The sequence below is a fragment of the Lissotriton vulgaris genome, chromosome 12 (assembly GCF_964263255.1).
Source record: "Lissotriton vulgaris chromosome 12, aLisVul1.2, whole genome shotgun sequence".
Classification (NCBI taxonomy): domain Eukaryota; kingdom Metazoa; phylum Chordata; class Amphibia; order Caudata; family Salamandridae; genus Lissotriton; species Lissotriton vulgaris.
In genome coordinates, this window is record NC_141700.1 from 524,062,826 (window position 1) to 524,081,894 (window position 19,069).

General features: G+C 44.7%; 1 protein-coding gene across 1 annotated transcript in view; it reads left to right on the top strand.

Annotated features, from left to right (window-relative positions):
* Positions 1-13,253: 13,253 nt before the first annotated feature.
* The window catches only part of GOT2 (glutamic-oxaloacetic transaminase 2), a 242,547-nt gene continuing 236,731 nt past the window's right edge, over positions 13,254-19,069 (top strand). The window contains exon 1 of the mRNA XM_086945299.1: positions 13,254-13,566. Coding sequence (XP_086801425.1) covers positions 13,496-13,566 — 71 coding nt within the window. The 5' untranslated portion in view covers positions 13,254-13,495. The remainder of the gene's footprint in view (positions 13,567-19,069) is intronic.

The following is a 19,069-nucleotide window of genomic DNA, read 5'->3' on the forward strand; positions in this document are numbered from 1 at the left end:
ATGATCCTTTTGTATTGTGTATTTTATGTAATAAGTGTATTTATTGATCTTTTTATTAAAAGATATCCGTTTTGATATCATTTCAGTCCATTGCATTACTTTTTATCAGATATATATTTATGTCTATGTCTTACCATATAGCCAGCTTTTGTATTTAAAGTCTGCCTGGGTATATGCCATTACATAAAAAAAGATTACAGTTTTGGGCCATGATGTTGTGGCCTGCATATGATGCTGTTAATGTGGGCCATAATCCTGATCAAGCTCTTTACTTACACCTCGTGGAGTTAACATCCATGTTGAGCTGGCTTTGGGGCATTCCTCTAAAAAGTATTTGGATATTAGTTAGTAATAACTAGGTAGGCAGGAGAGCATAGCAGACCCTTGGTTAAGGTTTTGCCCTCTTTCCCTTCCTCTCAATTTGAATTCAAATATGTAACGTTGTTATTTGGATGCCATGGAGTGTGGAATGGCAAGACATGATAGTGCTCTTTAATTAATCTTTTTGAAATGCATTTTAATGACATTATTGGAAAAATAATTCTTTTAATGTATTGCTTTTTATTGTACTTTTATGATCTATGTATTTAGATCGAATTAAGTTTATTCTGATTCTGACTACTTGTTTATTTTTTCATAACACCTCCCCGATATCAACACTACCTACAAAACAGCAAAAGCCATCGCTTTAAACCACTTACTAACCACTCATGCAATTCCATTTCATTTCAGGAGAATTTTATTGAGCAATTTTTTATAAACAAATGAACAGGGAGAAAAGGACAATCGGAGAACAACAAGGGTCCAAATTAGGATATACAGTTCAGATGTGTAGAGTCCTGGAGGATTGAGCATGACCTGAGGGTCTAGATTACAGAGCAAAATCCAGGTCACAGTTGGCAGGTGTGAGCAAAACGACATATGGAGATTAGATAAACCACTAAGATATGTTATATGGTGTAAAATAGAAGGGGCACTAGTAGGTATAGAGACAAGGCACATGTATCAGTGGGTAAAATTCAAGCAGATCTTAGAGCATATAAGTGCAGGTGCATTCCAGATAGTATGCGCCACTCTATCCAAGAGTTCAGGGCCCGGGTTTTGGAAGGTGGTGATATCAGTTCTAAATAGCTCTCATATTTGTACCCATGTGAGAAGGGAAAGGTGTACATGAGTACAGGGGGTGAGAAATAGAGAATCATGGTGGTTTGGAGGTGGTGAAGTTGTTATCAAGGGAGTTCCAGAGAGATGTATTGCGCATAATCCAAGGGGAGTTTTGTAGTGAGGTGTTATCTGCCACTCTCAGAAAAGAGATCCAGTTTAGCCAGGGGCGGAAGGAGTTGGTGGCTGTGTTCTTCCAGTTATTTAAAATAAATTTGAAGGCAGCAGTAAGAAAGATGTAAATTAATAGATTGTCGTTATGGGATCTGATGTTCCGATCTAAAAATCCCTTGAGTAGCGTTAAAAAAGATCGTTCTAGAAGGACTCCATAGATGGAGGGATACCGAATCCCAAAATGGACCGACCGCTCTACAGTAAAAATCCATGTTTTGCAGGTTGAAGCACTTTTTCAATTCTCTAAAGGATAGCGGGTTTTTGGAGAGCCCCTAGGTCTTTCAGGAATTGAATGCCCTCAGAAGCCCAGTGAGACCAGCAGTCTGGGGAGCCTTGGATTCTGATTTTAGAGTTGTTCCAAAGGGAGGTCATATTCGAGTTAGAGATCAGGATTTCTAGTTTTCTATCAATTTTCAAGAGGGCCATTTTGGTGTTGCAGAAAATATATTTACCCGAGGACGGGGTTTGGGATTGCTGGATAGAAGAGAGATCGGGTGGAACTCGCCTAGAAGCTCCCTTTATACCGCTAGACATGTGGGAGTATAGTCAATTGATTGAGGGAACCAAAGTGAGCCCAGTCTGGCCAGGAAAAGGAAGACGGTTTGATAGTTCTTGAAATTCGCTAGATTGACACCGCTGAGGTGAACTGGGAAGCATATTTTTTTAATGGAGATTCTTGGTCTTTCGCTTTGTCAGTGAAATTGTTTTAATAGTTTATCAATCTTTTGTAGAAATTCCTCTGATAGAGTTAAAGGAAACATATTTGCAAGCTAATTGACTATGGGGGTGATCATCATTTTGATGGTCTCAACTCGGCCCCACCACGTCACGAATTTAGGGTTCCAGCCCTTGAGAAGGATTCCAACTTTCTTAAAGTAAGTGCCTCATTATGTTTCAGGGATTCCAATAAATCAGAGTTGAACTCCAAACCCAAATATTTTGCAAAGTTCGGTTGCCAGGTAAGACCTGTGTTGGCGAACAGGGCCCTGGAAAAGAGACTATTCAGAGCAAGGATTTCAGATTTGTCTTTGTTAAGTTTGTAGTTAGAGACTTGGGCATATTCTTCAATGGTTTGGAATAGGGCAGGGATAGATTGGGTTGCCGTTTCAGACATTATTAAGATATCGTTAGCATATGCAGCGACTTTCACTTTGAGATTATTGAAGGCGATACTATGAATGTAGGGATTAGATCTGATCTTGTGTAGTAAGGGTTCAAGGCTTAGGATGAATAATGAGGGGGAGAGGGGACAGTCTTGCCTAGTGCCTCTTTGTAGATTAAATGTAGAGGAAAGTGACCTTAACTGATGGACCACTATAGAGGGCCATGGTCATTTTGCAGAAGGTATCTCGTAAATTAAATTTATTTTCAGCATCGAAGGTTACCACTACTGTTTCAGAGGGGGGCAATTTTGCCTTTTTAATATTATGGCAAAGGAGCTGGGTGTTATCATTGGATAGTCTATATTTCATGAAGCCCACTTGTGAATTCCCAATTAGTCAAGGAACAAGAGGCTCAAGTCTCTTACAGAGAATCTTAGTGTAAATCTTTGCATCCAGATTAATTAGGGAGATTGGTCTGTAATTTTTGACTTGTGTCGGATTTTCCCATCTTTGGGATTTACAACAATAGTGGCTTCACTGGTGGTGCCGGATATGGTGCCAGAGCCGGCAAAGTGTTAAAAAAAGGATAAGAGAGTTGGTTTAAGTATATGAGCAAAGATTTTTTTTAAATTGGCCGTAATGCCATTTGGGCGGGGGCTTTGTACATTTTTAACAAGCGAATTTCTAAGTGTATCTCTTCCAGAGAAAAAGGAGAGCTTAGGCCAGCTTTTTCTTGATCCGAGATGGACAGGCGGAAGCGTTTATCTCAGATTCGTCTGTGTATAAAGACTAGTAAAAATCTTTTAGTATTTCTAATATTTTCAGGGGTCTGGTGTGAGTGATGTTAGATTTATCCGTGAGGGAATCAATTCCCTTGCGGTTTGGCTTATGTTTTAGGACGGAGGGCAGAATCTTCCCTGCTGTTTTTGCATCGCACAGACTTAAGCTTTTGTATTTGTTGACCCATATGCCCGCTCTATCACTTAGGGTGCTATTGAACTCATATTTCTTGTTGGTGAGTTTAGAGATGGTTTGAGGATTCGTGTCAGACCTGTGGGTAGCCTCCAGAGACTAAGGGTCCCATTAGGATGGCAGTGGCGATCCGACCACCATCCGTGCGGGATTGACCCCCTGCCATATTATTATGGCTGGGGGTCCGCGGTGGACAGAAAAACCGTCCCCCGCTTTTCCGCCCCGGTCGCCTTGTGTGGCGGTGTCTATTAGATACCGCCAGCCATATTAGAATGGGCATTTTACAATGCCTTTCCATGGCAGCATCGCCGCCACGGAAAGGCATGCGGAGTCTACTTTGGGGGCCAGTTGCAGGCTCCCAAGGACTCCGGGGGGTGGGAGGTGCACATGGGGGGTACCTATGGTACCCCCCAGCAGTTCCATGCACAACATGGCAGGCACTGCGTGGTGCCTACCATGTTGTGCATGGAAGTGCACAGCATGCTTTCCTGGCATTGTGGCGGGCGGTGCTGAGTGCACCGCCCGTCACAATGTCAGGAATGCTGGATGCGCCTGCCACTGTGGCTGGCCATCCTAATGGCAGGCACGGGACCCCCGCCCTTATGGCGGGCGGTCACTTGCTACGATGGGATGGCGGGCGGACAAAATCCTCCCGTCATCCTAATGGGCCCCTAAATATCTTGTTCTAGGGTCAGGAGATCTTTGTTATGTTCTTTGTTGATCTTTGTATATTATTAAGGGTGGCGCTTACCGTGTCGTTTAGGGCATCGCAGTGGGTAGAGGGGGAGGTATCAGCGCTAATATTGTGTTTCAGTTAGTTTAAAATGGTTTTCCCAATCCTCTCCTAGGGTTTGGATATCATTAGGTAGTCAATTCTGGAGTAGGATTTATTTTTATTTATTTATTTATTGTATTTATTTATTTATTTATTTATTTATTTATTCAAAGAGTTTTATATAGCGCTGGCTAGACCCGAAGGTATCAGAGCGCTTTACAAGAGCATCAACAATGTAACAGAAAAAGATCAGCAATTTACACAATACATCAAAAAATAGGCAATACAATTAGGAGGGGTGGGAAAGGAGGGATAAAAGTGGTGGAGGGGGCAGGGGAGGTGAGAGAGGGAGGATAAGGGCAGAGACAACACGGAGAGATGAAAGGAAGTCTGTCTAAAGCCTGACTGGGTAGGTGAAGGCCAAGGAGAGGATCCACTGCCCATCTCCCCTATAGCTAAACCAGGTCTCCATCGGGCATCAGACAGAATAGTTCAGTCTCGATACATTGAGAGAAAAGAGAAGGAGAGACATAAATAGAGGGAGGTGAGAGAGGGAGGATAAGGGATGAGACAACAAGGAGAGACGAAAGGAAGTCTGTCTAAAGCCCTACTGGGTAGGTGACGACCAAAGGAAGGAATCCACTGCCCATCTCTCCATAGCTAAAACCAGGTCGCTCCATCGGGCATCAGACTGAATAGTTCAGTCTCGATACATTGAGAGAAAAGAGAAGGAGAGACATAAATAGAGGGAGGATACGGGAGGGAAGACAGGAGAGACGAAAGGAAGTGCAACAATGTGGTTCAACAGTATAACAGAAAAAGATCAACAATTACATATTATATCAAACAATCAGCAAAACAATTGGAGAGGAGAGAAAGGAGAGAGAGACGTAGTGGGGGGTAAGGGAGGTGAGAAAGTGAGGATAAGGGAAGCGACAACAGTAGAGACAAAAGGAAGTCTGTCTAAAGACCAACTGGGTAGGTGATGGCCAAAGGAGGTAATCCACGGCCCATCTCCCCTATAGCTAAACCAGGTAGCTCCATTGGGCATCAGACAGAATAGGTCAGTCTCAATACATTGAGAGAGTAGAGAATGAGAGAAATAAAGAGAGGGGGGAAGTGAGAGGAGACGACAAGAGAGATGAAAGGAAGTCTGTCAAAAGACCGACTGGGTAGGTGACGTCCAGGGAGTGAATCCCGGCCTGTCTCCCCTATAGCTAAACCAGGCAGCTCCATCGGGCTTCGGACAAAATAGCTAGATCTCAAATGACGAGGGAAAAATTCACAAATAGAACGGGGGGGGCTAAAGGGCCAGGACGGGTGAGGGCAAAGGTCAGAAGCAGGAAAGTGGAGAAGAGTAGAGTGGGGAGGGGTACGGGTGGAGGGAGATAAGATCAGAAGAGACGCAGGAGGGTTTGTTGCGGCCGTCATTTTAGGCAGGTATCAGCAGTATTTACATGAGGATCAGAGTTACAGGTTATAAGTTACATTTGTTCCAAGAGCGAAATAAATATAGGAATTAGGGGTGTGACAGGGGGAGGGAGGGAAAGGAAGGCGGGAGAGACAAAGGGAAGTTTTCCCAAAGACCGACTGGGTAGGTGACGTCCGAAGAGGGAGTCCCCAGCCCGTCACCTCTATAGCTAAACAAAGAAGCTCCATCGGTCATCAGTCAAAATAGCTAGGTCTCAGCTGAAGAGGGAGAGTTCACATGAGGAAGTCCAGTGGATACATATTGTGGTAACTATAAGCAGGGACAGGTAAGGGCAGGGGCCATTAGCTGGAAGGGAGAGAAGAGTAGAGCGGTAGGGGGTAAGGTGAAGGGGGGGGGGAGAGAAAAAGTCCAGAAAAACGCAGGAGGATTTGCCCAAGGACCGGCGATGCAGGATTAGCTCCCAATCACATGGGAGGTGGGGGGCACAGCGTATTGAGAGTGAAGCGCTCATAAAACTCTGCAGATAGTTAAAACGCTGGGTGAATATGCGCAAATGTCTCTATAACGAGTGTGTTTATTATGGCCGCCATCTTAGGGTCAGGCTACAACAGAGAGAAGCTCCGGAGCTTGTTCCGCGATCCTCAGTGGATTCTGGAGACCGCCATGTCCCCTGCTCAGCCTCCTCTGGGGATGTCACATCCGGCGATCCGGGGCCGAGTGGGAGGGGGGCCGTCTCGAATTCCCGGTGTCGCGCTGCGTCGCTCCTCGCGCAAGTGTGGTCTGTCCATCGCAGGAGGTCCTCCACATCTTGACCGATGAAAGGAAGCAGGATGGGAGGGGGGCGGGCAGTGCAACGGCAGGGTTCAGGCAGGACTCGGGCACAAGCATCCCACCGGGGGTAAATGCGATGCCGCTCCAGGTCGCCGGGCAGCCAGCGGGAGTTAAATTGCGCCAAAGTTCGGGGTGCGCCGCCATCTTGAGGTCAGGCACGGCGGCCGTGAGGCAGCGTCGTCGGGTGCATTGCCGCGTGGAAAACCCGAGAGCGCCCGTTGCTATTTGCGCTGGTGGCCGGCTCATCTCCGGTGCAAGGGCAGGCACAGGGGAGCTCGAAACAGGAGGCGGTGTAAAATGCCAGCATCTGCGGGTAGGTGTTCAGGTCCAAGTAGCAGCCACTCCAAGATGGCCGATATAGGAGTAGGATGTAGAATATCCCCTTAACTGCCCAGCAGAGTGTAGAGTCAAGGGACTAAGGGCGTCTTCAAAAGGTCAGCAGTAGTGGGGCTACGTGGTGGCTAATGAGTGGGGGGTGGTGAAAACAAAAACAGAAAGGCTCCGTGTTCAACGATGGCAGCAGAGTGGGCAGAGCTGGCTGTCTAAAGCTAGAAAAGAAGGTGTAATCGTTAGTGTCCGGGTGCGGGTGGCTCCAAGAGTTGTGTATGCTAATCTTGCGCAGAGTTTGTGTAGTGACCTGTATTCCCTAGAGGGGTTAATAATGGACAAATAAACAAGAAATATGGTTTTCTGACAACCTTAGGACACTAAAACAAAAAGCTAGGAAGTTAGAGAAAAAATGGAGAATATCCCACTTAGCAACCGACAGAAGCCTTTATTGGGGCTCACTAACCATTTACCACAAAGCTATCCGTACTGCGCGGAAAACCCACATAGCATCCCTTATCACAGCCGCAGACAATTCCCCCAGAGTTCTGTACCAAATACTACAATCTTTTGTCAAACCGACAGCAAGTGAAAGTCCTGACACTTCATCACAAAAGCTTTGTGATGAGATATCCCAATTCTTCTCAAATAAAATAGACTCGATCTACGAGAAAATAATTAACTCTAATAACACCATGACCAGCGATGCAGGTCTTGCTTTTCACGAAACAGAATATAATCAAAACTCTCACACTTTAGATATCTTTCCCCCTATTACCTCAAAGGAGTTGTCAGCACTCACCATGCAAATCAAAAGTGGCAGCCCTGACAATACAATTCCAGGTAGACTTATGCCCATTTTACTTGAAGCACTAGGTCCTACGATTGAAAAACTTGTCAATCTGTCACTTAGTACAGGCTCCGTCCCGAGACAATGGAAACAGGCGCTAGTTAGGCCTATTAGAAAAAACACTGCCACTCCGTGGACCGAATTAGCAAACCTCAGGCCTATCTCCCTGCTTCCATTTTTGGGTAAGCTTACAGAGAAATATGTAAATCAACATTTATCCAACTATGTTGAAATTACTGGCGGCCTAGACTATTCTCAATCTGGTTTTAGGCCGAAGCACAGCACAGAGTCCACCCTCCTGTCTGTTACTGATGATTTACACATGTTTCAGGACAAAGGCTACTCTGTGATCCTAGTGTTACTAGATCTGTCGGCAGCGTTCGACACCGTGTCACATAACATTCTTATTGGCCGGTTGTCGAACGTAGGAGTTAAGAACAAAGCCGTTGACTGGCTAAGGAGTTTCCTAACCGATCGCACCCAGACTGTCACCATGGGTGCATATCGATCAGCGGAGGTAGAGATTTCTAAAGGGGTGCCACAGGGCTCTTGTCTGAGCCCAACACTCTTCAACATCTATGTGGCACCCCTGGCAAGAGTGATGCGAAAATTTGGTTTCATCCCCGTGTCATACGCGGATGACACGCAGCTCCTCTTCCAATTTAAAACTCTCACTGCTGAATAAAGGAACTCCTTTTCTGCAGGCATGAAGGCCGTTGCACAGTGGATGTCCACCAACTATCTACAGTGCAACGTCAGCAAGACTGAAGTTATGCTATTCGGTGAGGCCAAACTTCTGTGGACCCCGGATTGGTGGCCTTCTGATCTTGGTATGGTCCCAGAACCCAAACAGGTCGTGAAAAACCTGGGGATCCGCCTCGATCAGGATCTGTCACTAAAGCAACACAGCAACTTCGATGCAGGCTCATGCTTTCATATCATTAGCATGTTGCGAAAAATGTTCCCTTTATTGCCAGACGCTTTCAGAAAGACTCTAGTGCAAACCCTTGTTCTGAGCCGTATGGATTACTGCAATAACCTGCTTCTCTCTGCTAACGAGGGAGTGTTGGCTAGACTCCAGGTAGTCCAAAACACGGCGGCTCGCCTAGTCTTGAATGCCCCTCCAAGAACAGCATCTAAACCTCTTTTAAACCAGCTTCACTGGCTTTCTATACGACAAAGGGCAAAATTTAAAATATGCTGTATCATTCATAAAAGCATAAATGGACACGGCCCTACCTACCTGAAACAGAAATTCACTCCATACATCCCTTCCAGATCGCTTAGATCTAGCACAAGTCATCTACTGGTAGTACCCCGTGCCAAAAAAGCCAGGCACGGAGGCAAAGCGCTATCTGTAGTAGGACCCACATTGTGGAACCGACTCCCTTTTACTCTGAGACTGTGTACTGCACATCTTAAATTCAGAAAACTCCTTAAAACTTTATTGTTTAAAAACGAGATCTAAACTTCAGTTTCACTCTCTCCCCTGTGTATGTAAACCGGCCCAAAAGCGCAGAGATCCTCCAGTTGGAGTCGATTCCAGCGCTATATAAACTCGCAAATAAATAAATAAATGGACCTGGAGCGTCTATCTAGTGTTACATTGGGAAAGTTAAAGTCGCCTCCTAGAATAATGAGGTAATTGCTGGGGATTTTACTCAGGGGTAAAGATAAAGAATCCCAGATATTAGGGTTGTCCATATTCGGGTTATATACATAAAAAATATGGAAGTACACTGTGGTTTTAGTGAATTTAGATAGGACCCATCTTCCGCTCTTGTCAGCCATATATGATTCGGCGGAGAAACCTGCACTCTTGGAGATTAAAGTGGCAACCCCGCCTTTCTTGCCTTCATTGGGCAAACTAACAATGTCAGTGATCTAGCTCTTGCTAAATATCTCTAGCCCTCCTTGGGACATCTTTGTTTCCTGTAACAGGATTATATCCGGTTTCAATTTAAAAAGAGATTTTTTCTGTTTGATTGGGTGGTTAAGGCCCTTCACGTTTAGAGATACAATTTTTAAGTTACTAGTCAATAGGGAATTGTTCATTCAACGGTGGATGAATGTGGTTAATATGGCTAAATGAGTATGAGGCTAACCTGTGTATTGAATTGAGCGAGAACCACTGGGAAGCATTAGGGAAGAGATGTGAGAGTGGTATATATCCCCTGGATCCAGTGTTGGTATAACAGTCGATACCGAGTGAGGGAAATTATACATTTCAGGGGTAACTTCGGATATTGAGTAAACACCTGCGGTGGTGGTATACCTACCGTGGGAAAAGAACAGAATAAAAAGGAAGAAAAGGAAAATTAGGAAAAACAAGAATAAAAAGGGACCCAAACTCCCAACCCCCTCAACCCCCTAACCCACACACCCCACCCACCCAAAACCTTGTGAGAGAGGAAGACAACAGGGGGCGAGAACCGCCATCACTGGCAACAACAAACAGCAAGCGATTAACAATAACATGTAAACTTGGGAACGGATAATGAAAACAAGTCATATAGGCTTTTTAAGGATAATACAAAGGTGGACCATAGGCAAAAGACTTCTAAAATAGCATCAGTAATAGGCTTGGTGCACCTCACCTAAAAGGAACCCCAAGTACAGCATCTACGTAAAGTATAGGTGAGCAGCCTAGTGGATTTCTGGGTTATGTGATCTTCTTAAGTAGATTTGATGTGGTGTGGAAGTTATATGGTATCATGATGCAGTATGATATGATATGGTGTGATATGATGTGATGTAGTGATATTCTGAACAAAGAAGGAGTGGTGAAATGATATGATGCGTTGTGTTGTGGTGTAATGTGACATTATATGGTAAGATACTTGCTGGGTTGTGCTGTGTGATAAGCATTCTAAGAAATGTTCTGATATGATATGGTGTATGTTAAGGTATGAAATGAAGTGAGGTAATATCAGAGTAAAGGGCTACTTCTGAGTTCTCCTTGTACCTCTGGGATTTTATAGATCAGGAATTAATTATTAGTGGTCCTTTGATGGGAAGAGGCTTCATAAATTGGGTCAGTTTATCATAAGGTACATCAATAATGGCAAAAAATACAATCATGCAGTAGTACACCTTCTCCGAAGTCAGTACGGAGTACATTAAGTTGGACCCATTAGATGTCGGATATTGAATTAGAAAAGGCTTTAGAATGAGGCACTCTGTAGTTGATGGTTTTGCGACGGAAGCTCAAGAAGATGCAGGAGCAAGTCCTGTGTCCATTGATGTAGAGCTTTTGTCATCTAGAAAAACCAGTAGGTCGTTTGGATTGGTGAAGATATGGTTTTTGCCATCGTCAATAACTCTAAATTTCGCCAGACTGATGAATGAGGATTGTAGATTTTAAGACTTGAGACTGGTTCTGTGAGCTAGTCTCTAAAGTCGGTCTGAAGTAGTCCTGGGATACGTAGATTTTCTGACCTTGCCATAGGATGTGATTATTTTTGCGTTCATAGTTGAGAATCATTTTTGCATGTTGGAATCTCAGAGGGCTGCATACGATTTATCTGGTGATATTCCTTTTGTGGGTCTGAATACTGGTACTCGGTGTGCCCTTTCCAGTTCAAAGTCTTTTTTGAAGGAGAGACCTGTAATTTGGAGAAGCCATTCTTCTACGAAGTCCAGGCACGAGGTGGACGTGCCTCTGAACCTTCTGGCAGACCAAAGATTCGTAGGTTCCCCTCCGGTTACAATCTTCCAGTTCGGCAACGTTTTTTTTCAGAGTCTCTGTAGTGATTTGTCGTTTTTGGATATCTTTTGTTGAAGCATGGGATTTGTTCTCCAATGTGGTGATGAGGCCTTCCGCCTCTGAGAGAAAGTTATTGATGGTGCCGAGTTTGGCTTTGATAGAGCGTAGTCTCTGCTGCATGACATCAGTGTTAAGCTTGGTAGATTTCGTTGCCCGTTTCCATTTTTTTGAGTTTCAAGTCCATTGGGCCGGTACCTTCGCCTTTGTTCTTAATTGGGATAGTGGGGGTTCCTCTTTGGTATGTTTGTTCCATGTTTTGGTCTCTATATCAGCCATGGTTTTCCCTGAAGCAAGCGGTGGATGGACGAGCGTCAGTGTGTATCTTTTTTTTCTTTTTCTATTATGCAGATATGATGTCCGGAGATAGTGCGTTGAGATCAGGTGTTGGTGAACACAGGGGGACACAGGCGTCTGAAGTTTGTTGCTGTGTCAGACATAATGATAGACATAATGGCCGTTATTCCATTTAGTCCAGGAGCCCTGAGGAATGTTGAGGTATATTTGGTTATGGCCAGCTGTAAGGGATTTGTCAGTTAAGGTGAAATAAGAGAGGCCGTAAGCGTTAGGGATCTCTCTCTGCAAACAGAGTGGTAATCTAGATCACATACTTCTATAGTGAGAATAATCCCCATGGGCGGCGGCCATTTTAGGGTCACACGTAATAGATCTTGGAATATCCGTTCTTTATGGTGGACTTCTGGTCAAAGTTAGGAGGACATCTTCCTGGGTAGAGGGACTAAGAAATAGAGGGCTCATTTGTCTCCAGCAAGCGTTCGGCAGGGGGCCGGGCAGGTCAAGTCTGTGACGAGGTTCATGGCGGCAGCCATGACAGAGTCAGGTAACACGGAGTTTGAGCTATCAAACTGCCCCCTAAATGAACTCCTTAATCGTCCTGGAGCCCGTGAATCACCAAGCGAGGGCCAGCATCTCGGGGACCTATGGAGCAGAAGTCTCACATGATGTGGTGGAAAACCGGGATCGGTTAGAGCCGCGTTGCGCTGGCCACCATCTTGTGAGCCTGGAGCAGGAATCCAATTGAACGGCTCACTCTTAGGAGATAACCGGTATTTCATTCTCCTTCGGGGAGATCACTTGCTCAAAAGATGCCCTCCAACATTTGCATCCGGGATCCATGGAGCGGGATGTCGTCCACAATGTTGGGGGATTATAAGCTGCTTATCGGCCAGCAACGGCGGGAGCAGCACAGTTAAGCCGCCATTCGCCACGCCTTCCACGCCCCATGCAATTCCATCTCATCCAGCAGACTTTATGCCACAACACATCTCTCTACATCACTCCACTGAGACAGGATAGCCACTAACTTATGTGCTCGTGACGTCTATCGTACAAATTGTTTTTTTTTTTTAATCCGGCCGACTTTTGTTTGAAACACAGAATTTTAACTATTTAAAAGAAATAGCGTCTAAGTCACAAAGAAGATAATGTACTGGAACCAAAGTGTCAACAACAACTTCAGAGATTACAAATTGACTTGTCCAGTTGTCCCATGTTTGGTGTGAATTATTGGCACAGTCATGTATACTTCCATTGCATTGTGCGACTCGTAGTTTTGATGTGTCCTTATGCTTATAAAACTTTTGCCCCAACTGTAAAAAAAAAATTAAAAAACTGCAGGAACTAGAGATTTGAATATTGCAGCAATGTTTCTCTGTCTGTAAAGTGCCACTCAAAGTATCACACGTGAGAAATGCAAACGTCACACATAGGCACTTGTCCAATTATAGAATCGTGCACATTTACATAAAGTAAAGTTGATACGTGCAGCAGATATGTTTTTCAATATAAAATGTTCCAGGGTACGGACAGTGTCTACTTCATTTAGCCAGCAGAGAGCGCCCAACGCACACGATACTTCGATGCCATTAGTCTTGAAGGCGTGCTCTGCAGATGGCGCTGTAGATACAACAGTCTACCCGTTCCTGGTCTAGTCTCTATGCCCATCGCTGACCCGGCCTGTTTGCGACCACGCCTCCGCAGGTGACGCTCTTGCTGTTCTGCACGTCTCGCTGCTCCGTCTATAACCTCTGTGAGCTCCTTGGAACCTGCGTCTCTCTTCTCTCCGATTAGCACCGACAACAGCAACATGGCAGCAGCACTGCGAGCGTGCAGCCGGGGGCTGGGGCACAGTCAGTTCTGCGTCCCCATGCGGGCAAGGTGAGTCTAAAGGCGCTAGAGTCCTTGAGGACAGTGGCACAGTAACGGTGCCTTGGGCTTATGCCGGTGGGTGAGTTCTGGGGATAGTGGGCGTGGGTAGAGAACTTGAACAAGGAGAATAATTAGCGGAGAGGGTTAGAGCTACATTGGCAAGCAGTCCAGAGAGTTGCCCTTGCTGACTGAAGGAGATATGAGGCCTCAGCAGGGAGAGGGCATTAAAGTGGCTGCAGGGAGTGGGTATAAGGGTGCCGGTTTAGCTGTACCTTGAGTGGGAGCAGTGCGAATGATTAAGGGATGTGGAAGGATTCTTTTTCTTTTCTATCCCAACCAAATACACCTGCTTCTTGCCAGTTCCAAGTGCTTTAGTCTACACACTCCTGCAACAAATCGGCCCTGCCATAGGACGTTAGTAATTTTCAGTGATGGCTCTAGAAAGGATGGTTAAGGACCCTGGAGGTGTTGCTCAGAGCAAGCGGCTAACTCTTGTATAATATTTAAGTGAATACATGTGTACTTCAAAGTTAGGGACGATCGTTTTACTGCACGAACCCTCGCAGCTGTCAGACAAGAGACGTCCTTGGTCTGTCCTCGACCTGTCACTGTTTCACACTGGCTTTGCTGTGAACAGTTGATGTGAGTGCATACGTTATGCGGGGCTCAGTTTGCGTGTGCAGACTTTTCAAGGTGCACCCCTGCGCCGCCTAACCTGGCAGGGTTATAGCCAAGTTCTGTACCTAGGCGTCTAGACTCACTGGAACAGCACATCTCGTGACATCCGGCTCCTAAATAACTGTTCGTGCCTCGGTAGTCGTCCTGGAACAAAAAGGCATCCGAGAAATGTAGCACAGGAATCCCTTGCCTCCCCCCCCCCCCCCTTTTCCCATTCAGCGTCTTAATTTTTTTTACACCTTGGTTCACATGTAATCATACTTCGTGCTTTATTGCACGTAATAAGACAGTGTGAAACGAGCACCTTTGACCCTTCTCACGCTCCTACCGTTTATCCATATATTTACCCTTTCATCCACTCCTCCTCCTGTCCGTTCTTCTTCGCCCTTCTAACTATCCAACCATTGCCCCATTCACCCGTCCATCTATCTAGTCATCCATCCATCTAGTCACCCATCAATATGTTCAAGTATCCATCTGTCTTTTGAAGATCCACTCTTCCCCATCTGTCCATTCTTTTGTCCTTCAATCAAGTCACTTTTACCAGCCAATCTTTTTACTCTTCCATCCCACATTTCACCCTTCAAACTTTTAAACCTTTCATCCATCCATCCATTCACGCTTTCATCCTTCCTTTCACCTTGCTTCTATAATTTAATTAAGTTTTATATAGCGCGAACAAGATCCTGAAGGATATCAGAGCGCTTTACAAAAGGATGGAAGGACAAATCCAATATCGACATCAAATAAGAATACAAAACAGGAATAATCGCATAATTACAGGACAACTGGTTTAAGGAGAGTAATACAATAAACAGGTACACAGCGGGCTATAAAGGAGGGCACCCAATGAGGTAAAGAATATCAGCATCAGATAATAGTACAATGGTTGTAGGATTAATGACTTTGAGCAGGTGAGCCTAGCCCAGTTAAGGTAAGAATTTGTTTATTAGGAATCGTTTGGCTTCCAGTTTGAAAGTAGTCATTGAGGACTTCGGTGGAAGAGTTCCATATCTTGGGGGCAGCACCGGAGAAGGCTCGGTGACAAGTTCTTTTTGCTAAGGATGAGTGGTTTCAGGAAGTGTTATGTTGTACAGATCCTTCGACTTTACTTCCTACCTGTCACCTTTCCATTCTCCCCCAGTCCTTTTTACTCTTTCTATCTGCCAATCTTTTTTTTCTATAATGCATACTTTTCTTTCATATCTTTCTCTCTCATAATCATTGTTTTCAAATGTCGTCCTTTTTTTCGTTTTTTTCCTAATCCTTTTATTTTCCTTTTTGGGTTACCTCCCCTGTGCATGCCAGTTGAAAGCCCTTAACCGTTTCTCATAGTATCTCCTAGAAGTGTGATTTTATAAAACATTTGTCTGCAGACATCAGAGGCCCATAAACAGCTAATTAATGTTTATGTGGACCTAGTTCACCAGCTTATCAGGCTTAGTTGTAGCCCCCGCTTAAGCTGCTAAAGCGGGGATTCCCTACACCACTGTACTGGAGGCTTTTTGTGCGACTATTTTCAGGCAAGTAAAGATAATTTGAGCCTCTACAGCCAGGAAGGTTTCTTTAAAATTGTAGAACGCTGTGGGGTTAATCCTCTAAAATCCGTTTAATGTACTGTTTTTGGAACCACACTGCTAAAAGACCTTAGACGTACCAAAGCTTACACTAAATATGGATTAGATTCTGCAGCTCTCATGGGGTTTATTCTTCAGTGTCAGGTTAGGGTTTGAGGTTCACAGACATACCAGTTAGAAGGTCGGTGTTGATTTATCTTCAGGAGGAGTAGTTATTTATAGAATTGGGATATGTAGGCAGAATATTACACTGCAGCGGAGGGATTCGATTGGCTCAGATTCATTGTATAGCTTTTCAGTATTCTGTTAATACATAACTAGACTGGACTCGTGATACCTCCATATTACAACAAGCATGACCTCTGTTAAGCTAACTGTCTCTTTCTGCTGTCTAGAGTATTACATATTTTCTTACAAAAGGCTTTAAATCACCCCATGCATCTTGGCTTATAAAAGTTCTCCCTGTCTCTGAGGCGCATAATCTGTGCAAAGGTTCTCTCTCCTCAAGCTTACACAGGGACAGATAACTATTCTGGTATGATGGGGCTCAAACATAAAAAGTAAACTTTTTTTATATAGGTCACAAAGGGACTCAGAACAGTGAATGGTGATGTTGAGCTTGTTGGGAGTCTTTAGTCCAGTGAGTCGAACAATGTGTACCTGGGCTGCTCACTTAGTGGCCATCTGACAAGAAAAGAGTGTTATGGTATCCTTTCTCACCTCTGTCTAGTTAAGTGCATTGGAGCCATCTTAAGGGGAAAAGGAGACCACACAACCTACCGATAAAAAGATAATCTTTGCTAGCCTTAGCTAGAATGTTGGTGGAAACTCATTCATTTCGTCTTTATTTCGACAAAGATGTCATAAAAGAAGTTGGTGGAAACTCCTCTGCCCTACAAATGATCTCATGCTAACCAGGAATGCAGTATGCATATTCCAAGTTGGTCTCTGTGCCATCCTTTAATTCAACTTTTTTTTTCTTTACACTATACGAAGCTTGGGTTTGTGATATTACAAAGATGTTTCTTCCATTGGGAAAAAAACAACGTGGAGGCTTTTTGTTGAAGTTTAGGGGCAGTCCTTGAGCACTGTATGTATACTAGTGTGTACCACTGGTCTTCCTAGACTACCTTTACATTTGGACCCCATTAAGGTAAACAAACATATTACTCCTTTGGGCATCTGGCTTTCCAGGGGTATCAAAGTTGAGCAGTCAAGGCTTTAGAAGGCCGTAGTGGCTAGAATCTCAGTCAATTCCTATGACAGTAAATATTGCAACAAACTGACTGTCCAGTCAGTGCTATATCTTTTAAAAGAAGAAAATTACTTTTACATGCTTGTAAAAAGAGCAGTGAACAATGATTCACACAAAATTAGAAGGTGGTAGCACCCTCTGGTCAGCGATAAGAAAACAAATGTTACAGTAGAAAACCGCATCCATTGTGCCCTAAAGCCTGTCATAGCAGACAGGCAAACCATTGAGCTGGTTCACTTCTTTGTTACCCTCTAACTAGAGATTTTGGTATGAAGATGGCTATGGTCCTCAGGGTTTTACTACAGTGTTTGTAAATGTTTAGTCAATGGGCAGATGATCTAGAAAGAAACAAACCATTATTCCAGTTACACATGGTATCCAAAGTGACAGCCCTCCCTCCAGGTTTCCAAATTATCCGGCAGGATCGTCCTGATGGGAGAGGAGGAGGCCTAGCCATTATATATAAAGAGCAATACTGTCGAGTAATCCCTGAAGTAATTCTAGATTGTGAGAGCTTAGCATTTACTCTGGAACTCTCCCCGAACAACTGCTTTTCAGGAACGGTAATATATCGCCCCCCCCCCCCCCCCCGGGCCCCCCCAAACAGTTTCACAATCTCCTTCCATCGATTGTGGCTGAACGTGTTAGCAATACCTCTAATTATACTTTGCTAGGGGATCTCAATTTTCAATTCCTCCCTCTTTTACCTATGGATGCAAAGCAGGTGGCCATCCAAGGTCTGATACAGTCCCGCTTAGACTTCAACAATGTCCTCTACCTTGGCGCCCCGGAGTACACCTTGCGTAGACTACTGATAGGGCAGAACTGTGCGGCCCGCACACTGTTACAGCTGCCACGCAGACAATCAGCCAAACCTGGTCTGATCAGCCTGCACTGGCTGCCAGTGCGACAGAGAATCCTCTTTAAGGCCATGTGCATTGCCCATCAGGCCTTTTGGGACACACGACCAATGATTACCCGGGCCTAGTAAAACAGTACCAACCCAGCAGAAACCTTCGCTCTAGCCAGGCCTTTATGGCTATAGTTCCGAGAATAAAAAAGGTGCGGGCGGCAGGACGTTCACCTATAATGCCGCCAAGATCTGGAACTCACTTCCTCTTCATCTTAGATCCAACCCTAACCTCTCCTCATTTCGAAAACAGCTGTACACTTTTTTTTGTTTAACCCCCCTCAGTAATTTCTGCAAGTTACCTCTGTCAAGCAAGTTCTATTCTGGTCTCTAGCGCTTGGACGCCTCCGGGATGCAACCGCGCTATATAAATCCACTTTTCGTTTCAAATAATGTGTGCTACAGAGCATCTGATCTTAGGTGTCAAATAGGACAAAGTTCATTGTGAGATCAGTTGCGTAGTCAATATCTTGCCTAGATTCTCACATTTTTTTCAGTTGAGAACCAGAGCTGTAGTGCTTCAGTACTCAAAGAGGCACACCACAGAGTGCCAGACTTTAGGCCACCATATCAATGGGCAAGGTAAGATTTGTAGTTGTTATAGACACCCACCGAATCCAGAGGCTCCACCAGCCTCACATGAAAACAGGGATTTCAGATTTAGGTCCAAAAGTTCCTTTGAGTGTTAGCCAGACAAGTTCAAGGTATTCAAAGTTACTGTCTTAAGGGAGTGCAGTATTTGTTACTTTGCAGACCTTTCTGCAAGCTTTAGCCAACCAAAGGACAGAGTTGTTTTGAAATTCATAATCTTTCTTCTATCGGGAGTAAGTTCAGCTTTGGCCTGTCATGAGCTTGGTAGACTTTTCCAGGCAGGTAATGAAGGTTATGCTGGCCAGGTCCAGTGGTGGCAGGTTGTGGATTAGAATCAGACCGGTGAAGCCACAGGTTGCCAGGAAATGGCCTGCACAACACAGACAGAAAGGATGGGGTCCTTTTTTGGAGAGAGCACAAACTTGTCCTTCACAGAGGGGTGATGATTCCCCTCCAGCCTATCAACTCCCTCTCCCTAGTATCGTATAGAGGAATCCTTAA